We start from the raw sequence: 21,041 nt of genomic DNA on the forward strand, positions 1-21,041 counted from the left end.
CATATACTATAATTGGCAAGTATAGGTCTTGTGGCAATACCAATAAATGTAAAGGGGTCAAATTTTTTTTTAAAAAGACAGACACCGGGGCACCTGGGTGGCTCAGTGGGTTAGGCCGCTGCCTTCGGCTCAGGTCATGATCCCAGGTCCTGGGTTCAAGCCCCGCATCGGGCTTTCTGCTCAGCGGGAGCCTGCTTCCTCCTCTCTCTGCCTGCCTCTCTGCCTACTTGTGATTTCTCTCTGTCAAATAAATAAATAAAATCTTAAAAAAAAAAAAAAAAAAGACAGACACCTATTAGATTAAAATAAAACAAAAGGAAATTTAATTAGATGTTGTTTTTAAGAGACATTCCTAAAACAAGAGAAAGACTAGAAATAAAAAGAGAGAGAGAAATATGAAATGCTAATAGAAAGAAAGTCTGTGTAGCAATAGTACTATCAGAGAACCTAGGCCTCAAGGCAAAAGTGTTAAAATAATCTCAGAAATAGTTCACATTAGAAAAAGGAGCAATCCATAAAGAAAATATCCTGTAAAATATGGCTCAAAAAACATGGTTCAAAATTGGCTCAAGGAAAGAAACAACCATAAAAGACATGGAAACTGTGATCAGATCACCCCAAAGCAGAGGCCCCAGGTCCAGAAAATCCTACTACGAATTCTAGCGATGCTTCAGGAAGGGAGCATTTTAACCCTCAGCAAACTCCTGCCACGAATTGGAAAATGTAGAAAAGGTAGAAAGTGACCATGTCATTTTAGTAGAACTGGGCAAGATCCCCTGGAGAAAATGTAACTAAAAGCCACCCTCCCTTATGAGCACTGAAGTGAAAACCAATCCAGCATTACAATGAAAGACTAATACAGCATGACCGAAAGATTTGTTCCCGGGGCACCTGGGTGGCTCAGTGGGTTAAAGCTTCTGCCTTCGGCCCAGGTCATGATCCCAGGGTCCTGGGATCAAGCCCCACATCGGGCTCTCTGCTCAGCAGGGAGCCTGCTTCCCTCCCCCACCCCCCGCCTGCCTCTCTGCCTACTTGTGATCTCTCTCTGTCAAATGAATAAATAAAATCTTTAAAAAAAAAAAAGAAAAGAAAAGAAAAGAAAGAAATATTTGTTCCTGGAATAATAAAAAATGAGAACAGCAAACACTCATATAGCACTTACTATGAGCCAGGCTCTGTTGTAAGGCTTTACAGAGATTGAAACATTTATTTATTTATTTTTAGAGATTTTATTTATTTATTTGACAGAGAGAGAGACACAGCAAGAGAGGGAACACAAGAAAGAGGAGTGGGAGAGGGAGACGCAGGCCTCCTGCTAAGCAGGGAGCCCAAAGTGGGGCTCAATCCCAGAACCCTGGGACCATGATCCCAGCTGAAGGCAGACGCCTAACAACTGAGCCACTCAGGCACCCCGAGATTGAAACATTTAATCATCGCAATGATACTATGAGGTACAGAGGAGTCAAGGAACTTGCCAAGTGCCACGTAGCTGGTAGGCGGTACAGCCCAAGGTAGTCCCAACTGGCTACAATCTGTTCTCTTCCCTGCCTCACTCTGCCGCTGCCCCTTTAGGTCACCCATAGTCTAATGGATTAGAAAAAAAAGATTGATATAATTAAGAAGAAAGAAGGAAAAAAATATGACCATCTGAGATGTAGAAGAAGCATTCAATGCAGCTGAGCACCCCGTTCATGAAAAACACTGCCTTGGAAGGGAGTTTCCTCGGTATGATCAAGGTCTCCACCAAAAGCCTCAGCAAACCTCATACTTAGAGCGTGCCAGGACAGTTGTCACACTGACGCTCCGTCTTGAGACAAGAAATGGGTCAGAATCCTCTGCAACTTTTCCCTTCCTGCTGATGGGAGGGGAAGCCCATTTCCATGGTGCCTCTGGGCACCCAACCAAGCCATATCCAGATCTGGGAGGGCAGTTCAAATTTTATCGCCAGGAGCCTCCGTAAGCAGAGTTTGTTAGCAAGCTATTTGGAGGTTCATTCCTCAGGTTGCAGCAGGTGTCATGAAATATCCTCTGACTCATGGGGCAGAAGATGTTCTATAGTAGAGGAAGGCGACAGTGTGGAGAGGAGCCTAGACAGATGCTCTTGGGAAGGTTTCCAGGCCCCAGCTTCATCTGAGAAGGTTTCAAGGTATGGCTGTCTACACTTCCATTTCCTTGGGCATCTGCATCACTGTTACTTTTCTACGGCCCCTCCGCTCTTCTGCTCAGAAGCCACTGCCGCTCATAGCGGGAGAGCAGTCAGGCACCCGCCCCCACAACTCCATGTCTGAGCAGCCAGTGGAAAGTGAGTGCCCTAAGGAAGTGGAAAGCGTGGGCAACAAAACAACAATTCCAACAAATGGAATCGGAGACTTGAATATTACGTTGTTACCTACCTACACGCCCCATATGAGGAAGCCTCCTATTATTTAACCTTATTCTGAAGCTGTGAGTTGGGGCAATAAGAAAAAGAAAGCAGAGTATGTCAATTATAATTCAATAATAAAAAGAGAGAGGGGGGCGCCTGGGTGGCTCAGTGGGTTAAAGCCTCTGCCTTTGGCTCAGGTCATGATCCCAGGGTCCTGGGATCGAGCCCCGCATGGGGCTCTCTGCTCACCCGGAGGCCTGCTTCCCTTCCTCTCTCTCTGCCTGCCTCTCGCCCTATTTGTGATCTCTGTCTGTCAAATAAATAAATAAATAAAATCTTTAAAGAGAGAGAGAGAGGGAAACTAGACACCTAATATTAGAAAACAGGATAGTAGACTCTCATCATTTCTCAACATGATGACCATCATCATAGAAAACAGAAAAGCTTTGATGGACAAACTTTTGTATAATAAGGGAGTCCATTAAGGGATTCAGATCAAAACTAATACAGACAAATCGATAGTGCTCTATTCACAAAAAGCAACCAGTTAGAAAATGACATTAAAACAGAGATCACTGGGCACCTGGGCGCTACAGTCGGTTAAGTCTCTGACTCTTGGTTTTGGCTTGGGTCATGACCTCAGGGTCCTGGGATAGAGCCCTGCATCGGGCTCCACACTCGGTGTGGAGTCTGCTTGAAATTCTCTCTCTGCCCTTTCCACTCATGCTGTCTCTCCTCTCTCTAAAATAAATAAATGAAATCTTTAAGAAATTAAATAAAACAGATCACAATACATAAAAAACACAAGTCATCACATAAAATTCCTATATGAAAAAATGTGCACAACTTTTTAAGAAAAAGTTCTAAATGTTTAGTGAGGAACCTAAAAGATCTGGAAAACTGGGGCACCTGGGTGGCTCAGTCATTAGGCGTGTTGTGATCCCAGGGTCCTGGGATCGAGCCCCGCATTGGGCTCCCTGCTTCTCCCTCTCCCACTCCCCCTGCTTGTGTTCCCTCTCTCGTTGTCTTTCTTTCTCTGTGTCAAATAAATAAATAAAATCTTAAAAAAATAAATGATCTGGAAGACAGGCATGACATCCCATTTCCTGGGTGGGGAAACTCCATACTGCAAAGATGTTTATCTTCTCCAAATCAATCTGTAATCCAGGCCATTTGTCTCAACATTCCTAGCTCATTTACTGGGTGTCAGGCACTGCTCATAGACTGTTCTCCACCCGAACACAGGCTCCTTTAGGGCATATGTTATCCTAACTTCCCCCTAGAGGGAAATGAGGCACCAGACATAGAATCACACAGGTCATGAGTAGTGAAAGTAGGATTTCTGAGTGCAGGTCCTTAGCCTTGAAGCTCTGGTGTTAGCTGTAGATAATCATGTCTCTAAATCTATTTCTAGCATCATGGACTCTTCTCAAAAATACAGTGTTGGGGGCACCTGGGTGGCTCAGTGGGTTAAACCTCTGCCTTCAGCTCAGGTCATGATCTCAGGGTCCTGGGGTTGAGCCCTGCATCGGGCTCTCGGCTCAGTGGGGAGCCTGCTTACCCCTCTCTCTCTCTCTGCCTGCCTCTCTGCCTACTTGTGATCTCTCTCTGTCAAATAAATAAATAAAATATTTAAAAAAATACAGTGTTGAATTGAAAAAAAGCCAGGTGAAAAATTGTGGCATACAAAGAACTCATTACTACAAGTAAAAAGCACCAAATGCTCATATTTTTTCTGCTGAAACTGCACGTACAAGGCTTTTTTTTTTTTTTCTTTAAAGGATTGGAAGAGAATATTGGATTCAATAGCATTTGGCTCTGGGGTGGAAGGATTTTTGTTTCCTTGTTGTTGTTGTTAATGTCTAAATTTTTAAGGGTCAGTATATGCATATATTACTGTGAAGTGTTTATAAATTACTTAGAAAACAGAGTGGAAACAAATGATAATGGGGATTAAGTCAAGGTGGTGAAAACATGTTACTATTTTCTTTTTGCTTTCCTGTCTATCTTATTAAAGTCCCCCAAAAGGAGAAACATTGATTTTTTTCCATTTTCCAAATATAAAATTGGATTAAAATATTGAGTAACCACCTCCGTTGAGAAGCTCTGTGCTGGGGGTTAGAGAAAAGAGAAGAGGCCATCATGCCATTGTCACACTGGTCCCGTGGCAATCGTCGCTTGAGATGGGTGTATGGAGTTGTGGAAGAAAACGTCCCGGGAAGGTGACATTCAAAGGGCTCGTTGGGAGGAGGAGAAGAAAGAGGAGGAAGACAGATCCTCTGGTGAGAATCCTGCTTCTGTGGATAGAGCTGGAACGGCAGAGGTCAGCATCTGGTCCTGAATCCAGGCCAGGGGATTTGGGCTTTGTCCTGAGGAACCACCAAGGGTCTCAGGCAAAGGAGAGACAAAATGGATCTGACATTTAATCCCACTCATTTCATGGTGCAGAGAAGGATTCAGAAGGGCTGAGATTTGAGGTGAGGCTGGGAGACCTCAAGGACACTTTGGAAAATTCCAGGTGAAAGCTGACCGGTCATGGCCTTGGGACAGATGGGAAGACCCAGGAACAAGGAGCATTTGGAAGGTAGAATTGGCTGAACGGAGTGGCTTCCGGTCTGGAGGTGGGTGGGCCAGTGGGTTCCCTGGATGGGTGGGGACTGAGTGAGGGTCTAAGGTTAGAAACCCTCAGGGTGACTTCGGGCAGCTGTGCTGTCTTGGGCAAGCCACTCAGTGTTGCTAGTGTATTCTGTCCCCCTTTGGAAACGGGGGCTCATCATTCCTCCGCCCTGGGTTGTGGGAGGATTAAGGAGATGACACATGGAGAGTATTTGGCACAGAGCCTGGTACGAAATGAACAAGAGATCCTGCCCCTCACTCTCAGTTTCCCATCGCCCCATCCCCAGCCATTCCCCCATGCCAGCCATTCCCCCATGCCCAGCCATCCCCCCATGCCCAGCCATCCCCTGTCCACAACATTCCCAGCCGGCCTTCTCCCTATGGCCTCATGTTCCCTTGACCCAGTTAGACAGGGATGGGGAAGGGAATCCACCCTCTGGCTCTATCCTGCCCCCCTTCTCTTGGCCCAGAGAGAGGGATCCATGGACTCAGGTCGGAGCCCCGGCTTAGCTGTGTAATCCCCAGCTCTGTCTGGGCAATCTCTTCGCCTGCCCAGGAGTGGGGGCCTGCTGGCTGGGGGCCAGAACTGCTGGGCCTTGGGCCTGGTACTCTGAGACCTCAGCCAACATGCTGATGCTTTGGTGCCTTTAATGGGACTACCACTGACGTCTGCAATGATTGTCACATGTGTGTTAGTTGCTCTGTGTGTTTGGGGCGGGGTGGTGGGGGCACATCAGGGGACTCCAAAAAGGAAGAAAGGCCTCGATTTGATTCCATCTCTACCACTCGGCAGCCTCATGCCCACAAACGAGAGATGAAACCCCCATGGGCCTCAATTTCTTCTCACATATAAGTCAACTCTATTCTAGGGTGCTGTGGAGAGTGTTGGAGAAATCAGAGCAAATGAGTTTGTAACTAGCAGGAGAGACAAGAAAGAATGGCAAACGGGACAAGAGAATAGAAAAGGGCATGCTTGTCATGGGACCAGGGTGACGCCTCACAGCCACAGGGTGCCAGCGAAATGACAAAGACAAGAGCTAGGGGCACCTGGTGGCTCAGTCCTTAAGTGTCTGCCTTTGACTCAGGTCATGATCCTAGGGTCCTGGGATTGAGCCCCACATTGAGCTCCCTGCTCTGTGGGAAGCCTGCTTCTCCCTCTCCCACTCCCCCTGCTTGTGTTCCCTCTCTCGCTGTGTCTCTTTCTGTCAAATAAATAAATAAAATCTAAAAAAAAAAAAAAAAAAAGGCAAGCTAATCAGACTTTTGAGACTTCCAGAGAAAGCAAAGGATGCGCGACCTCCTGGGAGGCAGAGGTGGGGCACACAAAATAGGGGAGGACAGTAAAGTTCCAAGAAGAGGGGGTCCTGGGCAGGGGCTGCGTGGGTGATCTGGTCTGGGCCTGATGACCCTGCCAGGGGAGAGGTGGAGCCCTTAAATGCCAGGCTGGGGCCTGACTGTGAAGGCAGTGGGGGCCACTCCAAGACTTCCAGCAGGAGTGTGGAGTGCCAGACCCTACCGAGGGGCTGAGGACAGCACTGGTTGGGAGAACTTAGCAGCCGGAGCAAAAGGATGTGCCACTCACTGACCATCTCCACCATCTCCACTCTCTCGGTCTTCCACCAGCTATCCCCCTGCCGGCCTCTGGAGCTGTACCTGCTCTCTGCCGCTACTGGGCAGTACTTCCCTGAGCCCTGGGGTGTCCAGAGCAGGGCTGGAGAGAGATCACTCTACAGGTTTGGACTAAGGCAGAATAATTACAACCCGGTCATGACGGTCGTCGGCCCTAACCAGCGTGATTTCTCCTTCGGCCGGACACTTGTGCATACAACAGGTGCCCACTAAATGCAGAACCTCTAGAAGGTAGAAAACACCAGAACCCAGCCGAAGGCAAGGTTTGTTAACTTGGGGTTTAAAATAGAACGGACATTTAAAAAATAAATAAAAGAATGAAAAAGAATGAAAGTCCGGTGTCCGGAAGCGCACGTGAACAGGCCAGGCCGAGCAAAGGAGCTGGAGGTTAAGAGGTTAAGCGTCGACTTGCACAAGGGGAAAGCGGGCCCCAAGGCCAACGGGACTACACTTCCCAGCAGCCGCCGCGACAGACAGACCACTCCTGGTCGCTCCGCCCACCTCTGAGGAAGCGGGGGCGGGGCGAGAGAGGCGCAGGGCAGCTTGGGCTCGCAGCTCGAGCCAGGGCGCGTGACGTTTTTCCTGTGCGCCGCCTAGCGTCCCCGGCGCGCTGGTTCTTCGGGTTCGGGGCCGTGAAGGTGACAGCGGGAGGTGACTGAACTGTCTCCCGCGATGCTGGCGGCGCGGCGGCTGCTCAGCGGGTCGCTTCCCGCTCGGGTGTCTGTGCGTTTCAGCGGCGACACGGTGAGGCCCGGCCTGACTCCGGCCGGGGTGTCCAAGGGCCGGGTCTCGCTGCAGTGCTTGTGCGCGCGCCGCCCCTTGGGTCTGTAATGCCTTCTAGAGAATCCTGCACGTTTCCCCGGCCCGGCAGGAAGGTTGCCGCTCCGGCCTAGGTGTAGAGCGGAATGGGTCCCGCTGGAAGGCTGACTTCCCCAGCCCTCGGTTCCTTGGCTTCCCTGTTTAACAGCCGGGCGACATAGCGGAAGATTGTGCAGGTGGAGAAGCGTCCGTGTCTCGTTCCTTTTTGGTACAGCCTTGTACAGTGTAATTTTGCACTGCCCCATTTTACAGGTGCAGAAAACAAGCTTTGGGGAGGGGAGTCTCCTGACGCCCTATCCAGCGCTCTGCTCCCTGTAATGATTTTTAAGGGGTTGGCAGTCTGGAAGCCACGTACCCTTAGCTCTCGCCTTGGATGCTTGCCACTGGGTCAGATGGAATCACAGACCCCCGCTTCTCATCAGTTTTATCCCGCGTGGGTCTCCCTCCATCACCTTGTATCCCAGCCCCAGGGAAGCGTTCCTTTTGCATCAGTAAACACATTTTGTCTCCAGGAGAGTTAGTAATGTAAGGCCCTGTTCTGACCAAGTTTTGGCCCGGCGGGACAGCCAGGCAAGTGAATGGAAGTGTCCACTGGGCTCAAGGAGGTAGTATGGGGCTGTGGTTCAGGTGTGGGCTTTGACCACGGCAGACCCGAGTTCCAGTTCCACCGACTGCTTTTGGTTGTGTGTCCTTCCGCAAGTTCTGCTTGTTCTTGGCTTCGGTTTCCTCCTCTGTAAAGCAGAGGAAGTCATTCGTGTCTCAGGGTTATGTGGATGAAACGGCGTTTTGCATGTCAGACGCTTAGCCTAATGCCTGCTAAGCAGCAAGTGCTTACTAGTGGTAGTAGTGGTATGACACCACGAAGAGTGCTGGGGCTTAGGCCGCTAACCTCTCCTCAGCCCAGCCCCAACTAATCAGGGAACCCAAGAATCTCTAACTTTTGGCCAGGCCCTTCCTGACCCCAGAACTGTGCCAGGACACCTGACCCTTTGTGTCTTCAGACAGCAGCAAAGAAAACCTCATTTGGCTCGCTGAAGGATGAAGACCGGATCTTCACCAACCTTTATGGTCGCCATGACTGGAGGTGAGATGGTGCCCTTAGCTCGGTGGGTGGTCCTGGAGCAGGGCCTTTCTTCAATGCCTTTCCCACTCTGTCCAGGCTGAAAGGTGCCCAGAGTCGAGGTGACTGGTACAAGACAAAGGAGATCTTGCTGAAGGGACCTGACTGGATCCTGGGTGAGGTCAAGACATCCGGCTTGCGAGGCCGTGGAGGTGCTGGGTTTCCCACTGGCCTCAAATGGAGCTTCATGAATAAGCCCTCAGATGGCAGGTGTGTGTAGGGAGGCAGAGATGGGGTTGCAGGAGAAACCTTGGGGGTGGCTGGGGCTTCCCTGGGCCTTGGGGCTGTTTCCTTGGAAACTAAGAGTGAGTGAATGGGAAAATGTCACCAGAGCTTAAGTAGATGGGACTCAGTTCTCTCTAGTCTTCCTCAGTGGTAGCAGAATCAACACAAGATTTTGACTGAGGCAGACTTACTGGCCAATGCTGTCCTCTAATTTTATAGTTTTGTGCAGTCTCCTGGTCTTTTGGAGCTTAGTTTTTTTTTTGGCAAGTGGATATTGTGCAGTGATAAGAAAGTTTTCATATAGCTTTTGCCCCTCACATTGGCACATAGCAAATGGTAAATGTCAACTACTTAACTTCCTTTTAACCCTAGAGATATGGCAGAGGTTCAGGAAGGTTCTCTGTGACCAAGAGCAAGTTTTGGTCTCTCAGGAAGACACAAGGGGATATTTGCACTGAGCAGAACAACGATCTTACCTGTGGTCAGAGCCACGCAAAGGTGTAATAGGTAGTGAGCTTGCTGTCGTTGATGGAGAGCAGGCAGACCCCCTGGGGACATGTTGGGGGGACAGGGAGGGATTGGCTCTCAGGGGAGACATCTTTGAGGCTTCCTTGGGTGGAGGGGGAGCATGTAGTTGAAGGCCCAGCCCCAGCGGCCGTGTAGCCTCACCAATGTGCTGGCACCCACAGGCCCAAGTATCTGGTTGTGAATGCGGACGAGGGGGAGCCGGGCACCTGCAAGGACAGGGAGATCATGCGTCACGATCCCCACAAGCTGGTGGAAGGCTGCCTAGTTGGGGGCCGGGCCATGGGCGCCCGCGCTGCCTACATCTACATCCGAGGGGAATTCTACAATGAGGCTTCCAATCTGCAGGTGGGAAAGGGGAGGGGCCTCCACAGAGGGGAAGGTGCTGGGTGTGCATGGCCCCCAGAGCTACCTCCGGGAGCTTTTCGTATATCCCGAGCCTCAGCTTGGGAGGCTTTTAGGGCTCTGTGACTCCTGGGGCAGGGGCGGGCTCCTAGGTACTTTTTCTGCAAAAGGGCCAAGGGGTCATTTCAGCCATTCTGAGCTCGGCGGCCCCTGTAGTGATGGGTCCAGGGCCGGAGTCTCACACCATTCTGTTAGGCTCTTGTACAACAGTGACGAGGGAAGGGGACAGCACCTGGGACAATGCCTGGCACGTAGTAGCATTATGTTTAAGTGTTATTGCTACATATTTTAAAACCAACCTGGAGGGTCTTTTCCTCTGTTGCAGAAGTAGAACTTACTCACTGTAAAGATAGGAAACTGTACACATACACAGATCTCCTGAAGGAAACTGCTTATTAAAATTTTCATTATATCCTCAGCCTTTCTTTTAAAAATACATGTAGTTGGAGACATTGGTAAGTTGTCATTGCAGAAGTAGCACGCTTTGTAAAATCCCTACCCCTCTCCCAGAGCATCTTCTGCTCACGCCCAATGGGAACTTTTTCCTAGACTCTTATGAACACGGGGTTCCAGGGCCTGGTGTCCCTCCCCACCACGCAATGTTCCCGGGCTGGCGGGAGTGGGTCCCTCACACTCCTGCCCCACAGGTGGCCGTCCGAGAGGCCTACGGGGCTGGTCTGATCGGCAAGAACGCCTGCGGCTCTGGCTATGATTTCGATGTGTTTGTTGTGCGCGGAGCCGGGGCCTACATCTGTGGGGAGGAGACGGCACTCATCGAGTCCATTGAGGGCAAGCAGGGCAAGCCCCGCCTGAAGCCGCCATTCCCTGCGGACGTGGGTAAGAGCTGGCCGGGTCCTGGGCCGTGTGCTGTGTCTTGTGGAATCCCGTCTGGTTTCACATCCCTGCTGGTCATTCTTAGGGGATTTCTGAGTTCTTCTGGGCTGGGGGCCAGACACAGAGCAGGGTGCTGACAACGTAGAGGCCCGGCCTGCAGTCCCTCATGCCCCCATGGCAGACACACGGGTCCTCTCCAGCCCTCCAGGGACTAGGGGGATTAGGGGTGAGGAGGCAGTGTAGTGCCTGCTGGAGTTCAGGGTCCCATCAGGGATGGGAATGACAAAGGAGTGAAGGGGAGCTGGGTCACAGAGCAGGATCCTAGGACAGACCCCGCTGCTGGGAACCTGATCCCACCTGCCGCCACCCTCTGGTGGCCACCAGTCCCTCATCCCATTCCTCCACAGGAGTGTTCGGCTGCCCCACAACCGTGGCCAACGTGGAGACCGTGGCCGTGTCCCCCACCATCTGCCGCCGCGGGGGTGCATGGTTTGCCAGCTTTGGTCGTGAGCGCAACTCAGGCACCAAACTGTTCAATATCTCTGGCCACGTCAACCACCCTTGTACCGTGGAGGAGGAGATGTCTGTACCGCTGAAGGAACTGATTGAAAAGCATGCTGGTGAGGCCTGGGGCCACCCAGGGCCGGAGCAGGGCGGCATGGCGGTGAAGAGAGCCAGGGTGGGAGGGTCTAGGGAGGCGGCGCCACACGGGGGCCGACAGAGGTCCTGGGCTCAGGACTAGGTAGGTGTGCTGATCCCAGCCCTGACCATCCATCCTTTTGGGGACTGACTGTGGTCCCAGGAGGTGTCATAGGTGGCTGGGACAACCTCCTTGCTGTGATCCCCGGTGGCTCATCCACACCACTGATCCCCAAGTCTGTGTGTGAGACGGTGCTGATGGACTTCGATGCGCTGGTGCAGGCACAGACGGGCTTGGGCACAGCCGCTGTGATTGTCATGGACCGCTCGGTAAGGGCCACTGCTGCTCCCCACCCAGTCAGTACCCCTCCCCGGGCTTCCTGAGAACTCCTGCCAGCTCTTGGATCCCAGTTCCTGTGACCTGAGATACAGTCACTGGGAGAGGGGAGAATTCCCCCCCAAGACAGAATGTCCGTTGTGGTCTCAGCAGTGCTGGATGTGCAGGGTGGGGGAGGAGGTAGCCAGAACGCTGCCTGCATTGGGGTGCTGCTGGGGAGCTGAGGCTTCAGCCCAGGGGCCTGCTCACTGTCTCTGGTCACCCCAGACAGATATTGTGAAAGCCATCGCCCGCCTTATTGAGTTCTACAAGCACGAGAGCTGTGGCCAGTGCACCCCATGCCGTGAGGGTGAGCACCTGGGGCAGCGTGGGGGCTTTCTTTGTGGCTCATCCTAGGTCTGGCTTAGGCACACGGGCAAAGGTTGGATGGGCTGTGGACACTGAGTGGACAGCGGCTGCTTCCCAGCCGGCCGTACCTTCTCCGGGCCCCACCCTCCCCACGGCCCCTCCCCACGCCCTGGCTGGGGATCATCGGGCCTTCTTTTCCTGCTGTGGCTGCAGGCGTGGACTGGATGAACAAGGTGATGGCCCGCTTCGTGAAGGGGGATGCCCAGCCGGCCGAGATCGACTCCCTCTGGGAGATCAGCAAACAGATAGAGGGCCACACCATCTGTGCCCTGGGCGATGGGGCCGCCTGGCCTGTGCAGGTACTTGCTGCCCTGCTTGTGGGCACTGGGGTGGGGCTGCCGAGGGCTCAGGGTGCTGGGATTTTCTCGGCTCTCCTTCACCGCGGCTCCTTCCCGCCTCCAGGGTCTGATCCGCCACTTCCGGCCGGAGCTTGAGGAGCGGATGCAGAGGTTTGCCCGGCAGCACCAGGCCAGGCAAGCTGCGTCCTGAGCCCGCTGCCCTGAGCCCGCTGCCCTGCACTGACAGCCATGTGGCTGGACAATAAAGCCGGTGCTGCTCACTCTCCCGATGCAGCTTTTCTGTGGCCTTGCTCTTTGCTCTGCCCCGGTAGCCCGTTACTCATGGAGTCTGTTTCCCAGGCAGAGTGAGAGGCTTCCTGTACCCTGCTTGGACCCCACTTCGGGGTGGGGATAGGTCAGCTCAAGGACATGTTATGAATCCACACCTTAGCTTCCTGTGGGTCAGTCTGTCCTCGGCCATCCTGAGTGCCCGTCCCTCAGTGCGGATGGCAGGGGTGGGGACAGGGGGCTCTCTCAGTGTGACTAGGGGAAAACAGTGGCCTGGGGTCCAGACCTGGGCCTGGCCCACTGTGGGCTCCTGGAGGGTGGGAGTAAGGAGAACGGGGCCCAGTCTGCCCTGTGAGGTGACGGGCAGGGAAGAGAACAGACTCTGGTCTGCAGGTTTATTCTTGCTTTGTGATTGGCGGTGGGATGAACTGGGAAGGGTGGGCAGGAAAACAAACAATTTGACGTGTGGCTCGGTATAGTGGGTGAGGCAGCTCTAGGTCCTCCCAGCCTACGGGTCAGTTTTAGGGAGGGTGGTGAGCAGGGCCAGGCCGGGTACCCCTTCTAGTCGCTGAGCTGGAGGGACGCGCCATCCAGCGGGTGCCACAGCTCCAGTCGGTGATCGCTGCGGCCCAGGCATTCACACCAGTGCCACTGGCATTCCCCGCCAGCCTGGCTACTCAGCTGTACCCCACCTGTGTTGGGGGACAGGGATCAGGAGCCACATGGGAGCCCATTGGGCCCCTCACCCTGCTCCCCTGCATTCTCACCAATGAAGTCGTCAGCTGTGCCCAGGTCATAGTCCCATACAGACACCAGCAGTGTCTTTTGGGCCAGCTCCTCCCTTAGGCCTGCATAGAAGAACTCCTGCAGGGAAAGGGGCAGAAAGGCAGGAAGGAGGGGGGCCTTGAGTCCTTTACAGGTTCAGAAACAGGCTTTGGCAATGAGTTGCTTAGGTAAGGGGGTGGGACTTGTGCTCTCTGAGTGAGACAGAACACCGACCTCCCCAACCCCAGAGTAGCTGGGACTGCCCCCACCTGGCCCTGGCCTACCTCATTGAACTCGGGGTTCAGGGTCTTCTTCCGAACACTAGTCTTGTATTTAGATCTCTTCCCCACATTTGGATGCAGGAAACTGGTTGGGAAAGATAGGGTCAGTTTAGGTGTGGCCCCAGAGAGGGGTTATGGGGAACCCCCGCTGCCCACCTGCCTGTCCACCCGTCTGCACTCACAGGCGGACAAAGGGGTCCGAGTAGCCGTTGGCATCCATGGGGGCGAGGTGGGCACAGCGCAGCACACCCACCAGCAGGCCGCCCCGCCGAGAGCTGTAGCACAGGGACAGCAGGATACGTCCCCGATCCTCCCCTGCTGCCTCCACCTCCTCCTGCAGGGATGGGCTGTGGTCAGCCCGTGTAACCAGAGCCCGCCCACCCACCTGTGTGCACCCCCACGGGACGACTCAGGCTGGCGGCAAAGAAATCGGGGCCAACAATTTAACGTTAGGATTCTGTTTGCCAAAACAGTCACTGGCCTGGCGCCCTGGAAGGGAACTTCCAGATATGCAGTACTCTCCAGGGCCTGCTCAGGCCCTGGTACTGGTCAGTCCAGTGCACCTTTGTCCCGGAGAGGAAGGGCGCTGGTGTCTGAGTGGCGCAAACATGCTAGGAGCTTCCTAAATGGCCTCTCATTAAGCGTCCATCACCACCCTTCCCTGCGCCACAGAAGCAGCTCCGAGAGGCTGTTCTCTACCCGATGACATAGAGGTCACTAAATTTACAAAACTCACCCACTTCGCTCCCCACCGCCCAGGGGACCCGGTTCTGAATGGCCTTTGCCACCCTCAGTCCCTGGTGCTTGCAAAGGACTTGGGGAGGATGCCCAGGAAGAATGTGCTTCTCCCCTGCTTCACACAGGATTCCGTTACGGAAAGCCCAGCCACCTTGCTCACATTCACTTCTCAGTAAAGGAGTGTGCCATAGGCACCCGCCTTGCGCAGTCCCGCTTGTGTGCGTGGGGCTGGGACAGGGAGTGCGCGCCTCAGGGGGCCTGTGCGCCTGGTGGGACTTGCCAGCTTGGTGTCTAATCGGGAGGTGCGGCGACTTGCGGCTCCGTGGGGGGGCAGACAGCAGTGCCCGGCCCTTCGGTCCTAGAGGAGCCGGGCAGGGCCTGCCCTCAGCCTTGCAGGTGCCTCCCGCTCTGAGCCCCGGGCTGGGGTTCTGGCCATGCCTTTGGTCTTTGGCCCGGGGCCTCCTGCAGTCATTTCTGCCTCCTGACACAGGCCTGGCTAGGGCTACAAGCCCCAGGAGTGGTCCCCACAATGCCCTAGGGGTTGACTAGAAGCCTGGGAGCCCCATGTGCTGTTCCTTCTCTCCTGGACCTTGACCTGCCCTCCCAGCTTGGGAGGATCACGGACATGGACAGATCCCACCAGTTTCAGCCTCAGCTTCTACACGGTCTCTGTCTCTGCCCCCTGAGAGCTTTGCTTGTCATAGTGCCCAAGAGTTGCTCTGGGCTGCTCTAGCCAGAGAGTCACCCTCCCTGCCTACACCCTGGGGTCTGGCTGTTCCCTGGGACTACGAAAGCTAGGGCCTGTGAGGGAGATGGCTTCAGTTTCCCCAGACCCACCTGGGCCGGGACACATCCCCTCAACCTGCCTCAGGCCCTGCCTGATGCACTTCGGCCTGGGCCCCCGGCCTGCCCCCCGCATCCCTGCTTGGTCCCATCGTCCTACCCACCTCCTCATACAGGGACATGCCACGGGCTGTGTCCAGGCTCTTGGGCCTCTTGGTCTGAAAGAGCAAAGAGCCTGGTCACCTTGGCCAGACACTGCTCTGGGCCCCCTCCTTGCTCCTCCTCTTTCCAGCTTCCCCACCACAAGGTTCCTGGTCCCCACACCCCTACCTGTGCCGGCCTCACTCACCAGCTTCTGCTTCTCCAGACACACATCGAAGCTCCTGGCTCGGTTCGGCACCAGCTTCCTCAGGGGCACCCGCAGTTCCCCCAGGGGAGGCGCCCGCCGCCGTCGCCGCAGCCGTGGGTCCTCACACACACATAGCCTGGTGGCCGCCCGGGTCAGACCTGGCCAGACAAGGCCTCCCCACCTCAGCACCCCCCACCCTGGACTTGCCCCCTCGTGGCCCAGGCCAGATCCTCACCGCAGAGTCTTCCTCCCAGCATCCTGGCGGGTGAAGCCATGGTAGGTGAGTGTCTCCTCCCAGACAGGCCCCCTTGTGCCCCGAACCGTACGGGTCCGCAGCTGGCTGGCCTGGGTGCCAGGTAGGGTGGATCAGGGCCTCCTCAGGCCCCAGGGCCCCATTCTGGCCCACTTCCCTGGTAGACCCCCCATTGTACTCCCCAGCAACAGGGAGCTCCATGCCTGATGTCCAGGCATTGGCGGAGAGGGCACGGCAGGACCAGGTGGGGGTTCCGGGCTGGGGCGCGGCCAAGGGGCATCAATAGGGGCCTGGGTGTCAGCCTCACCTTGCCGGCCCCTGGCAGTAGACTGGCTTTCACATAGGTGTCCACAGAGCCTGAGGCCGGTGGCTTGAGACCCTGAAAAGAGACGTTGAATGTGGGACAGGCCTGTGGCCCAGGCTCTTGGCCCACAGACCCCTGCCCCCATCCTCACCTTGGCACGGTGAGCTGTGCAGTGCAGGGCGCTGTTGTCCGCGTCAAAAAGAAGTGTGAACTCAAGGGTCCCCAGGGCAGCTAACGGCAGGTGGCAGGCAGGGTCAGCACCTACCTCGACCCCCGCCCCGCCACCCAAATGGCACTATGTCTCCTGCCCTCCGCCTCCCCAGTCAGATGCTTGGGACGCTCCAAACTCTGCCCTGGCCAGGTTGGGCCAGGAGTCCCCTGTCCCCACTCACTGCTGTCGTCTGAATCTCCCTCTGGCTCTGGGTCAGGCTCTGGCTGGGGTGTGGGGGTCACTGCAGGGTGTGGCTCTGGAGTGCGCAGGGTATGCTCAGCGAAGGGGTAGAAATGCGGGAAGTAGTCGGAAATGAGATGGATGGGCCGGATGGGGCCGGGGCTCACGTCGATGGCCATGTGCTCCCGCATGCTCACCCGCCGTGGCCGCCCCCGGCTCACCGCTGCAGTGCCTGCCATGGGGGCTTGGACATGGGGCCAGGGACTCAGAGAAGCCCCCACAGGCTGGGGACGGGGGGAACGTGGCGGGCCAAGGAGCCAGGGTGAAGAGGCATCCCTGAGGGCGCTGATGGGGGTCTTGGGTGGCAGCCAGGACCTGAGGACAGAGTGCGGAGTCACAGTGGGTGGGGTGGGGTGGGGGAGGAGCGGGGGGCTCCAGCCCGAAGGAGGCCCGCGGCTACTCACTGCTCTGTGAGCTGCTCCTCCTGCTTTGGTTCGCTGAGTATAAGCCAGACTGAGGTGACGCTAGAGAGCAAGAACCTGAGCAAGGGGCCTCCCAGACCCGGTGACAGTGCCGGCCACTGAGGGGGAAGAGGCGGGGCTCTGAACCAGGCTCCAGGGCTCCAGAGGCTGGCACCTTCTCTAGTGCAGGGGCTCAGCCGCCCACCTCTCTCCCCCACCACTTCACACACTGTCATACCTATTTTTACCACCATCACGCGCCCTGCTCCCAGGTGAGGAGCCTGGAGGGCCAGAGATGACACAAGGGGTGTGAAGTGTGAGGGGCGACGGGAGGGGCCTGTGAAGGAAGGGGTGGGTGAGGCGGGAGGGACCCTGTGGGAGGGAGCACGTGGGGAGGTGCATAGGAGCAGATAGCGGTGTGGGGGACACTTTGGGAGGTGCGGAGGGGGCACATGGGAGGTGAGGTGACAGGGCTCCTGTGGAGTGGGGATGGGAGCCCGGGGAGGCGACTCGAGGAGGAGGGCATCTGCCGTCTTGGCCTCTTGGCAGCTCAAGCTTTTTCAAACACAAATCACATCACTTCAACATCTATCTGCCCCTCTCCCAGCCTGGAACAGAGATCCTAACCCATCACTGGAGCCACCATGTGGCCCTGGAGTGGTGGGGCCCCTCCCCACCCCCACATTGCTAATCTTATTTCCTCAAACACCTTAAACTTTGTGTATGTGCTCCTCCTCCTACCCCAGCTTCCCTCCTCTGCCTTTTGATCTGGCCTGCTCTTGCCCACCTTTGGTTTCAAGGTCACTCTGCAGGGGAACTTGGCTGATTTTTACCTGCTCAACCTCCCCTTCTCTCTTCCCATTGGTCCTTTGAGGACTGCCCCCTTCCCTAGGCTCAGTCTAGAAGGTTCATTCTCCTTCCCAGTTCTCTCCCCGCTGACCCTGCCAACCAATAAATTCCAGCTACAGCGGGCCATGTGACAGGCTCAGGGAGGGCCAACGAAGTACAACTCTTGAGTTTAACGCCAGAGAGAGAAGCTCTGTTTTTTGTTGATGGGATACTGGTGCTGTGCCATCCCAGAGCTGCAGAGTAGAGATTCTCCAAGAGTGAGGCCAACATAGTGGAAAGCACGGTAAGGGAAAAAGAGCCCCTGAACTCCTGGATCCAGCCATGCCTGAAGCTAGTATATCTTGAGTTTATCACCATTCCTCTTCTGCCAAAGTCAGCTAGTGGGTGGAGTTTCCTATCACTTGTCCAGGCTAATATTGCCCAGTCTACTGTGACAAGGACAGACTGCTTTCCACCTCTCTCTGTTCTATATAATTGATGTATAATTCCACTATTGTCTGTGCTTAATTAATGTATAATCACATGATTATCTGTGGGACCTACTCTGAGGTCCTCCCCAGACTGGGTCACCCCAGAGGTCAGGGCAGCACAGAACCTGGTACGCGCTAGGAGCTGGTCATGTTGGAACTTTGCAGTAACAAGCAGAGCTCCTCTTTGGATTCCTGTCGCCTGGCACGGGGTCAGCTAAACACAGAGGCAGGAGCAGGAACAATAATGTAGTGGCTGAGTATGGGCACTGGAGTCAGCAGAGTTTGGCTCAAGTCCTAGCTTGGGGTGAACTTGGGCAAGGTGTCTCTTCTCCCTGAGCCCTGGTCTCACCAGCCAGGGCCAGCGTTGGCCCCACCTCAGGGCTGTGGTGACAGCCAAATACCAGTACATAGTAAGCGCCCACTGTTCAGTGGGTTACAGCGTGATGGGACAGAGGCACCCCACCCAGGAGGCCACTTGTCCCATGGGGTCTGCTCAAGGTCAAGGCCCCAGTGCAGAAGATGCGGCTGCCACAGAATTGGTAAAAGCTCTTTATTCAGTCCGGGAGTGGAGCTGGCCCGACAGACTGAAGGAGGGGGCTGCCCGGGGCCAGGCCTTCAGCCTAGGGGCCAGCCGAGCTGGCCAGGCGGGGCTGGTAGGCACCAGGGACCAGCAGCTGCAGGGTGAACTCAGTGATGACGGCCGTGAGCCCCCAGACACGGTGGGGCCCGTGCAGGAAGACAGGCAGTGTGTAGCTGAAGTGGCCACGCCGGCAGAAGTGGGTATACCCTTGGTTCTGCGCCTGCGACAGGTGGGCCAGGGGCAGGGCAAATACCTCATCCACCTGTGGGAAAGAGGCAGTCAGAGAGCGGACGGAGGACTGCTGCGGACGGAGCCTCCCCAGTTGGTCGGCCCCCACCATCGCCCCCACTCACCTCTTCTGGGTTGGGCCTGAGACTCTGGGGATCCAGGGGGCCCACGCCGGCAAGCACTGGCACCACTTTGGCCTTTTGCTGGGGCAGGAGGGTGACAGGCAGTCAGGGGAGGCATGGTCTTGGGGAGGGGAGCCTGAGGGGGACACCACCCCCTAGCCATCCAGAGCCCTTCAGCACTGGAGGCCCCTGTCCTTGAGCCCACCAGCCTGGGTGACTAACTGAGGGCCCTGAAACTCGCCAGAGCCATGCAGCCCTCTGGGCCTTTGCAGACGGTTCCCACCGCTTAGAATAACCTTTCCTGACTTTTACTCCCCTAAAATCTCCCACTCATCATCCAATTCCTGTCTGCCCTGTGAAGCCTTCCCCAACCCTTTTCCGCCAAGCTGGGCAGAGCTGGCTTACCCTGGGGCCACCTCCAGCCCCAGATCTGAGCCTCAGGATCCCCCGTGAAAAGGAGTGAAGATACCCCAGCCCTTCTCTGTTGGGTGGTGTGGGGATGGAACGTGACCACCAGGCAGATGTATGGGGCTCCACCATGCTGTCAGCCTGCCAGAGACCATGGCCACCCTCCTTGTCCCTGGTGGTGGCCTTACCCTGTCCTGCACAGGCCGCAGGATGCCCCACACATGCTCCTCAGGTACAGAAAGGCCCAGCTCCTCATGGGTCTCCCTTAGGGCTGTGTGCACCACATCCTGGTCAGTGGGGTCACATTTGCCACCTGGGAAACTGACAAGCACAGGGAGCCTGGTCCTTGGTCTGTTGGGGCCATGGTGGGTGGGGGTGACAGCTTTGGCAGAGGGCTAGTCACCCACCTAAGCATCTTCAGTCTCTGCCTCTAGTTTGTAGTGAGGCCTCAGGCAAGCCACATGAGCTCTCCAGGCTCGGTCTACCTCCCTGAACGACAGAGGTAAGGGGGAGGCCCTGGAGCTCATGTTTTGCCTATGGTGGCCCCAGTGGCTCTATGACCCCCGTGGACGGGGACGCGGACGGGACCAGGGCTGGAAACCAGGCAGCCCCCTCCGGCCAGCTTCTTCGGCTCCAGGACCCGAATCTCCCTTGAGTCTCCGGCAGGGGGCGGGGTCCTGCCTTTTTGGAGAGGCGGACACAGCTCCGAGAGGTGTCCCCAGCCCGAGGCGGTGCGGGACGCGCTTCGAGGGGTCCGGCGTGGCGACCGGACAGGAGCACCCACGGCGTCAGGCTCGGGTCGGAGGGACGCGGGGCCGCGGCTCTCCCCAGACCCGTTCCCCAGAGGCGGAAACCCAGGCTCGCAGAGGCGAAGCGCCTTGCTCAGGTGCCTCCGGTCCTCCCAGAAGGGACAGGAGTTCCCAGCCAGTGTACCTGACGTCACCCTTGTGGCTCCCGGACAGGCGGCTGGACCGCAGCGTGTAGAGCAGCGCCGGGACCCCGCGCACCGAGCACAGCGGCACCAGCACCGCGGCCGCCGCGGGGCGAGAGCGGAGCCGGGCCGTGGCCCCCGCCAGCAGCCGCCTGCAGCGCCGTTCGCCCTCCGCCGACAGGCAGTCGGGCTGCATGTCCGGCCCGGCGCAGCTGGGACAAGGAGGGCGCCGGGCCTCGGGAGGGAAGGGGAAGGACAGCACTCGTCCTCGGCCTCCCCGGGGAAGCTGGGCGGGGCCGTGGGAGCAGTCCGGGAGCCCCTCCAGCCGTGCCCTTGGGGGCGGGGCCTACGTGAGAGGCGGGGCCTCGACGGAACGGGGCGGGGCCTGAAAGCCCCCCTCCCCCCGTTGGAGGGCGGGGCCGGAAGGGGCGAGTCCCGAGGATACGGCTTCCGGCAGAGGGGCGGGCCCGGGCCGGGGGCGGAGCTGGCGGTGGTGCGGGGGGAGAGTCTCAGAGCCGCTGGGGCGTCTCGCGGCGCGCGTCCGGCTTCCGCACCCGGCCCTCCTGACCGCGGGCTTCGGGACTCGGGGTGTCAGGCTTCGAGGCTTTGCCGGGCCCCGCGTCCCTCCTGTGCCCGTCCC

At 56.4% G+C, this 21,041-nt stretch overlaps 3 protein-coding genes across 5 annotated transcripts; 1 reads left to right on the top strand and 2 right to left on the bottom strand.

Annotated features, from left to right (window-relative positions):
• The first annotated feature begins 7,195 nt into the window (after nt 1-7,195).
• NDUFV1 (NADH:ubiquinone oxidoreductase core subunit V1) lies at nt 7,196-12,484 on the top strand. The gene is made up of 10 exons (XM_047692593.1): nt 7,196-7,354; nt 8,431-8,513; nt 8,589-8,759; nt 9,464-9,647; nt 10,352-10,541; nt 10,946-11,158; nt 11,341-11,507; nt 11,782-11,863; nt 12,076-12,221; nt 12,325-12,484. The coding sequence occupies exons 1-10, from the start codon at nt 7,283-7,285 to the stop codon at nt 12,409-12,411; spliced, it is 1,395 nt and encodes a 464-aa protein (XP_047548549.1). The 5' UTR covers nt 7,196-7,282; the 3' UTR covers nt 12,412-12,484.
• A 385-nt stretch (nt 12,485-12,869) lies between these two features.
• LOC125079143 (double C2-like domain-containing protein gamma) lies at nt 12,870-18,531 on the bottom strand. Of its 3 annotated transcripts, XM_047692591.1 has the most exons (12): nt 17,896-18,531; nt 16,817-17,157; nt 16,354-16,727; nt 16,113-16,192; nt 15,965-16,036; nt 15,640-15,749; nt 15,405-15,540; nt 15,220-15,273; nt 13,717-13,868; nt 13,538-13,619; nt 13,256-13,352; nt 12,870-13,180 (listed from the first exon to the last, which is right to left on the bottom strand). In XM_047692591.1, the coding sequence occupies exons 1-12, from the start codon at nt 17,983-17,985 to the stop codon at nt 13,050-13,052; spliced, it is 1,719 nt and encodes a 572-aa protein (XP_047548547.1). In that variant the 5' UTR covers nt 17,986-18,531; the 3' UTR covers nt 12,870-13,049. The 3 variants fall into 3 exon arrangements, 2 of the variants coding, with proteins under 2 accessions (XP_047548547.1, XP_047548548.1); XM_047692592.1 differs by having other exon boundaries at nt 16,817-18,531; XR_007121052.1 differs by lacking the exons at nt 12,870-13,180; nt 13,256-13,352; nt 13,538-13,619 and adding an exon at nt 14,433-14,734 and having other exon boundaries at nt 13,771-13,868.
• A 136-nt stretch (nt 18,532-18,667) lies between these two features.
• Nucleotides 18,668-20,734, bottom strand: NUDT8 (nudix hydrolase 8). Its single transcript, XM_047692594.1, has 4 exons — nt 20,404-20,734; nt 19,659-19,791; nt 19,066-19,143; nt 18,668-18,974 (listed from the first exon to the last, which is right to left on the bottom strand). The coding sequence occupies exons 1-4, from the start codon at nt 20,595-20,597 to the stop codon at nt 18,753-18,755; spliced, it is 627 nt and encodes a 208-aa protein (XP_047548550.1). The 5' UTR covers nt 20,598-20,734; the 3' UTR covers nt 18,668-18,752.
• Between the last annotated feature and the right edge of the window lie 307 nt (nt 20,735-21,041).

This window comes from Lutra lutra, chromosome 10 (genome assembly GCF_902655055.1).
Source record: "Lutra lutra chromosome 10, mLutLut1.2, whole genome shotgun sequence".
Taxonomy (NCBI): Eukaryota; Metazoa; Chordata; class Mammalia; order Carnivora; family Mustelidae; genus Lutra; species Lutra lutra.

Bases quoted from the DNA above. Each gene is read 5' to 3' on its own strand.
- NDUFV1 (XM_047692593.1), top strand. From the start codon at position 7,283: ATGCTGGCGGCGCGGCGGCTGCTCAGCGGGTCGCTTCCCGCTCGGGTG. The intron at 7,355-8,430 runs GTGAGGCCCGGC...TTGTGTCTTCAG, and splicing joins TGCGTTTCAGCGGCGACACG to ACAGCAGCAAAGAAAACCTC. The intron at 8,760-9,463 runs GTGTGTGTAGGG...TGGCACCCACAG, and splicing joins AATAAGCCCTCAGATGGCAG to GCCCAAGTATCTGGTTGTGA.
- LOC125079143 (XM_047692591.1), bottom strand. From the start codon at position 17,985: ATGGCTGGATCCAGGAGTTCAGGGGCTCTTTTTCCCTTACCGTGCTTT. The intron at 15,750-15,964 runs GTGAGGCTGACA...CCTGGCACCCAG, and splicing joins TACTGCCAGGGGCCGGCAAG to GCCAGCCAGCTGCGGACCCG. The intron at 13,620-13,716 runs GTGAGTGCAGAC...TTTCCCAACCAG, and splicing joins TCGGACCCCTTTGTCCGCCT to TTTCCTGCATCCAAATGTGG.
- NUDT8 (XM_047692594.1), bottom strand. From the start codon at position 20,597: ATGCAGCCCGACTGCCTGTCGGCGGAGGGCGAACGGCGCTGCAGGCGG. The intron at 19,144-19,658 runs GTAAGGCCACCA...CTCCTGCCCCAG, and splicing joins TGCGGCCTGTGCAGGACAGG to CAAAAGGCCAAAGTGGTGCC. The intron at 18,975-19,065 runs GTGAGTGGGGGC...TCTTTCCCACAG, and splicing joins TCAGGCCCAACCCAGAAGAG to GTGGATGAGGTATTTGCCCT.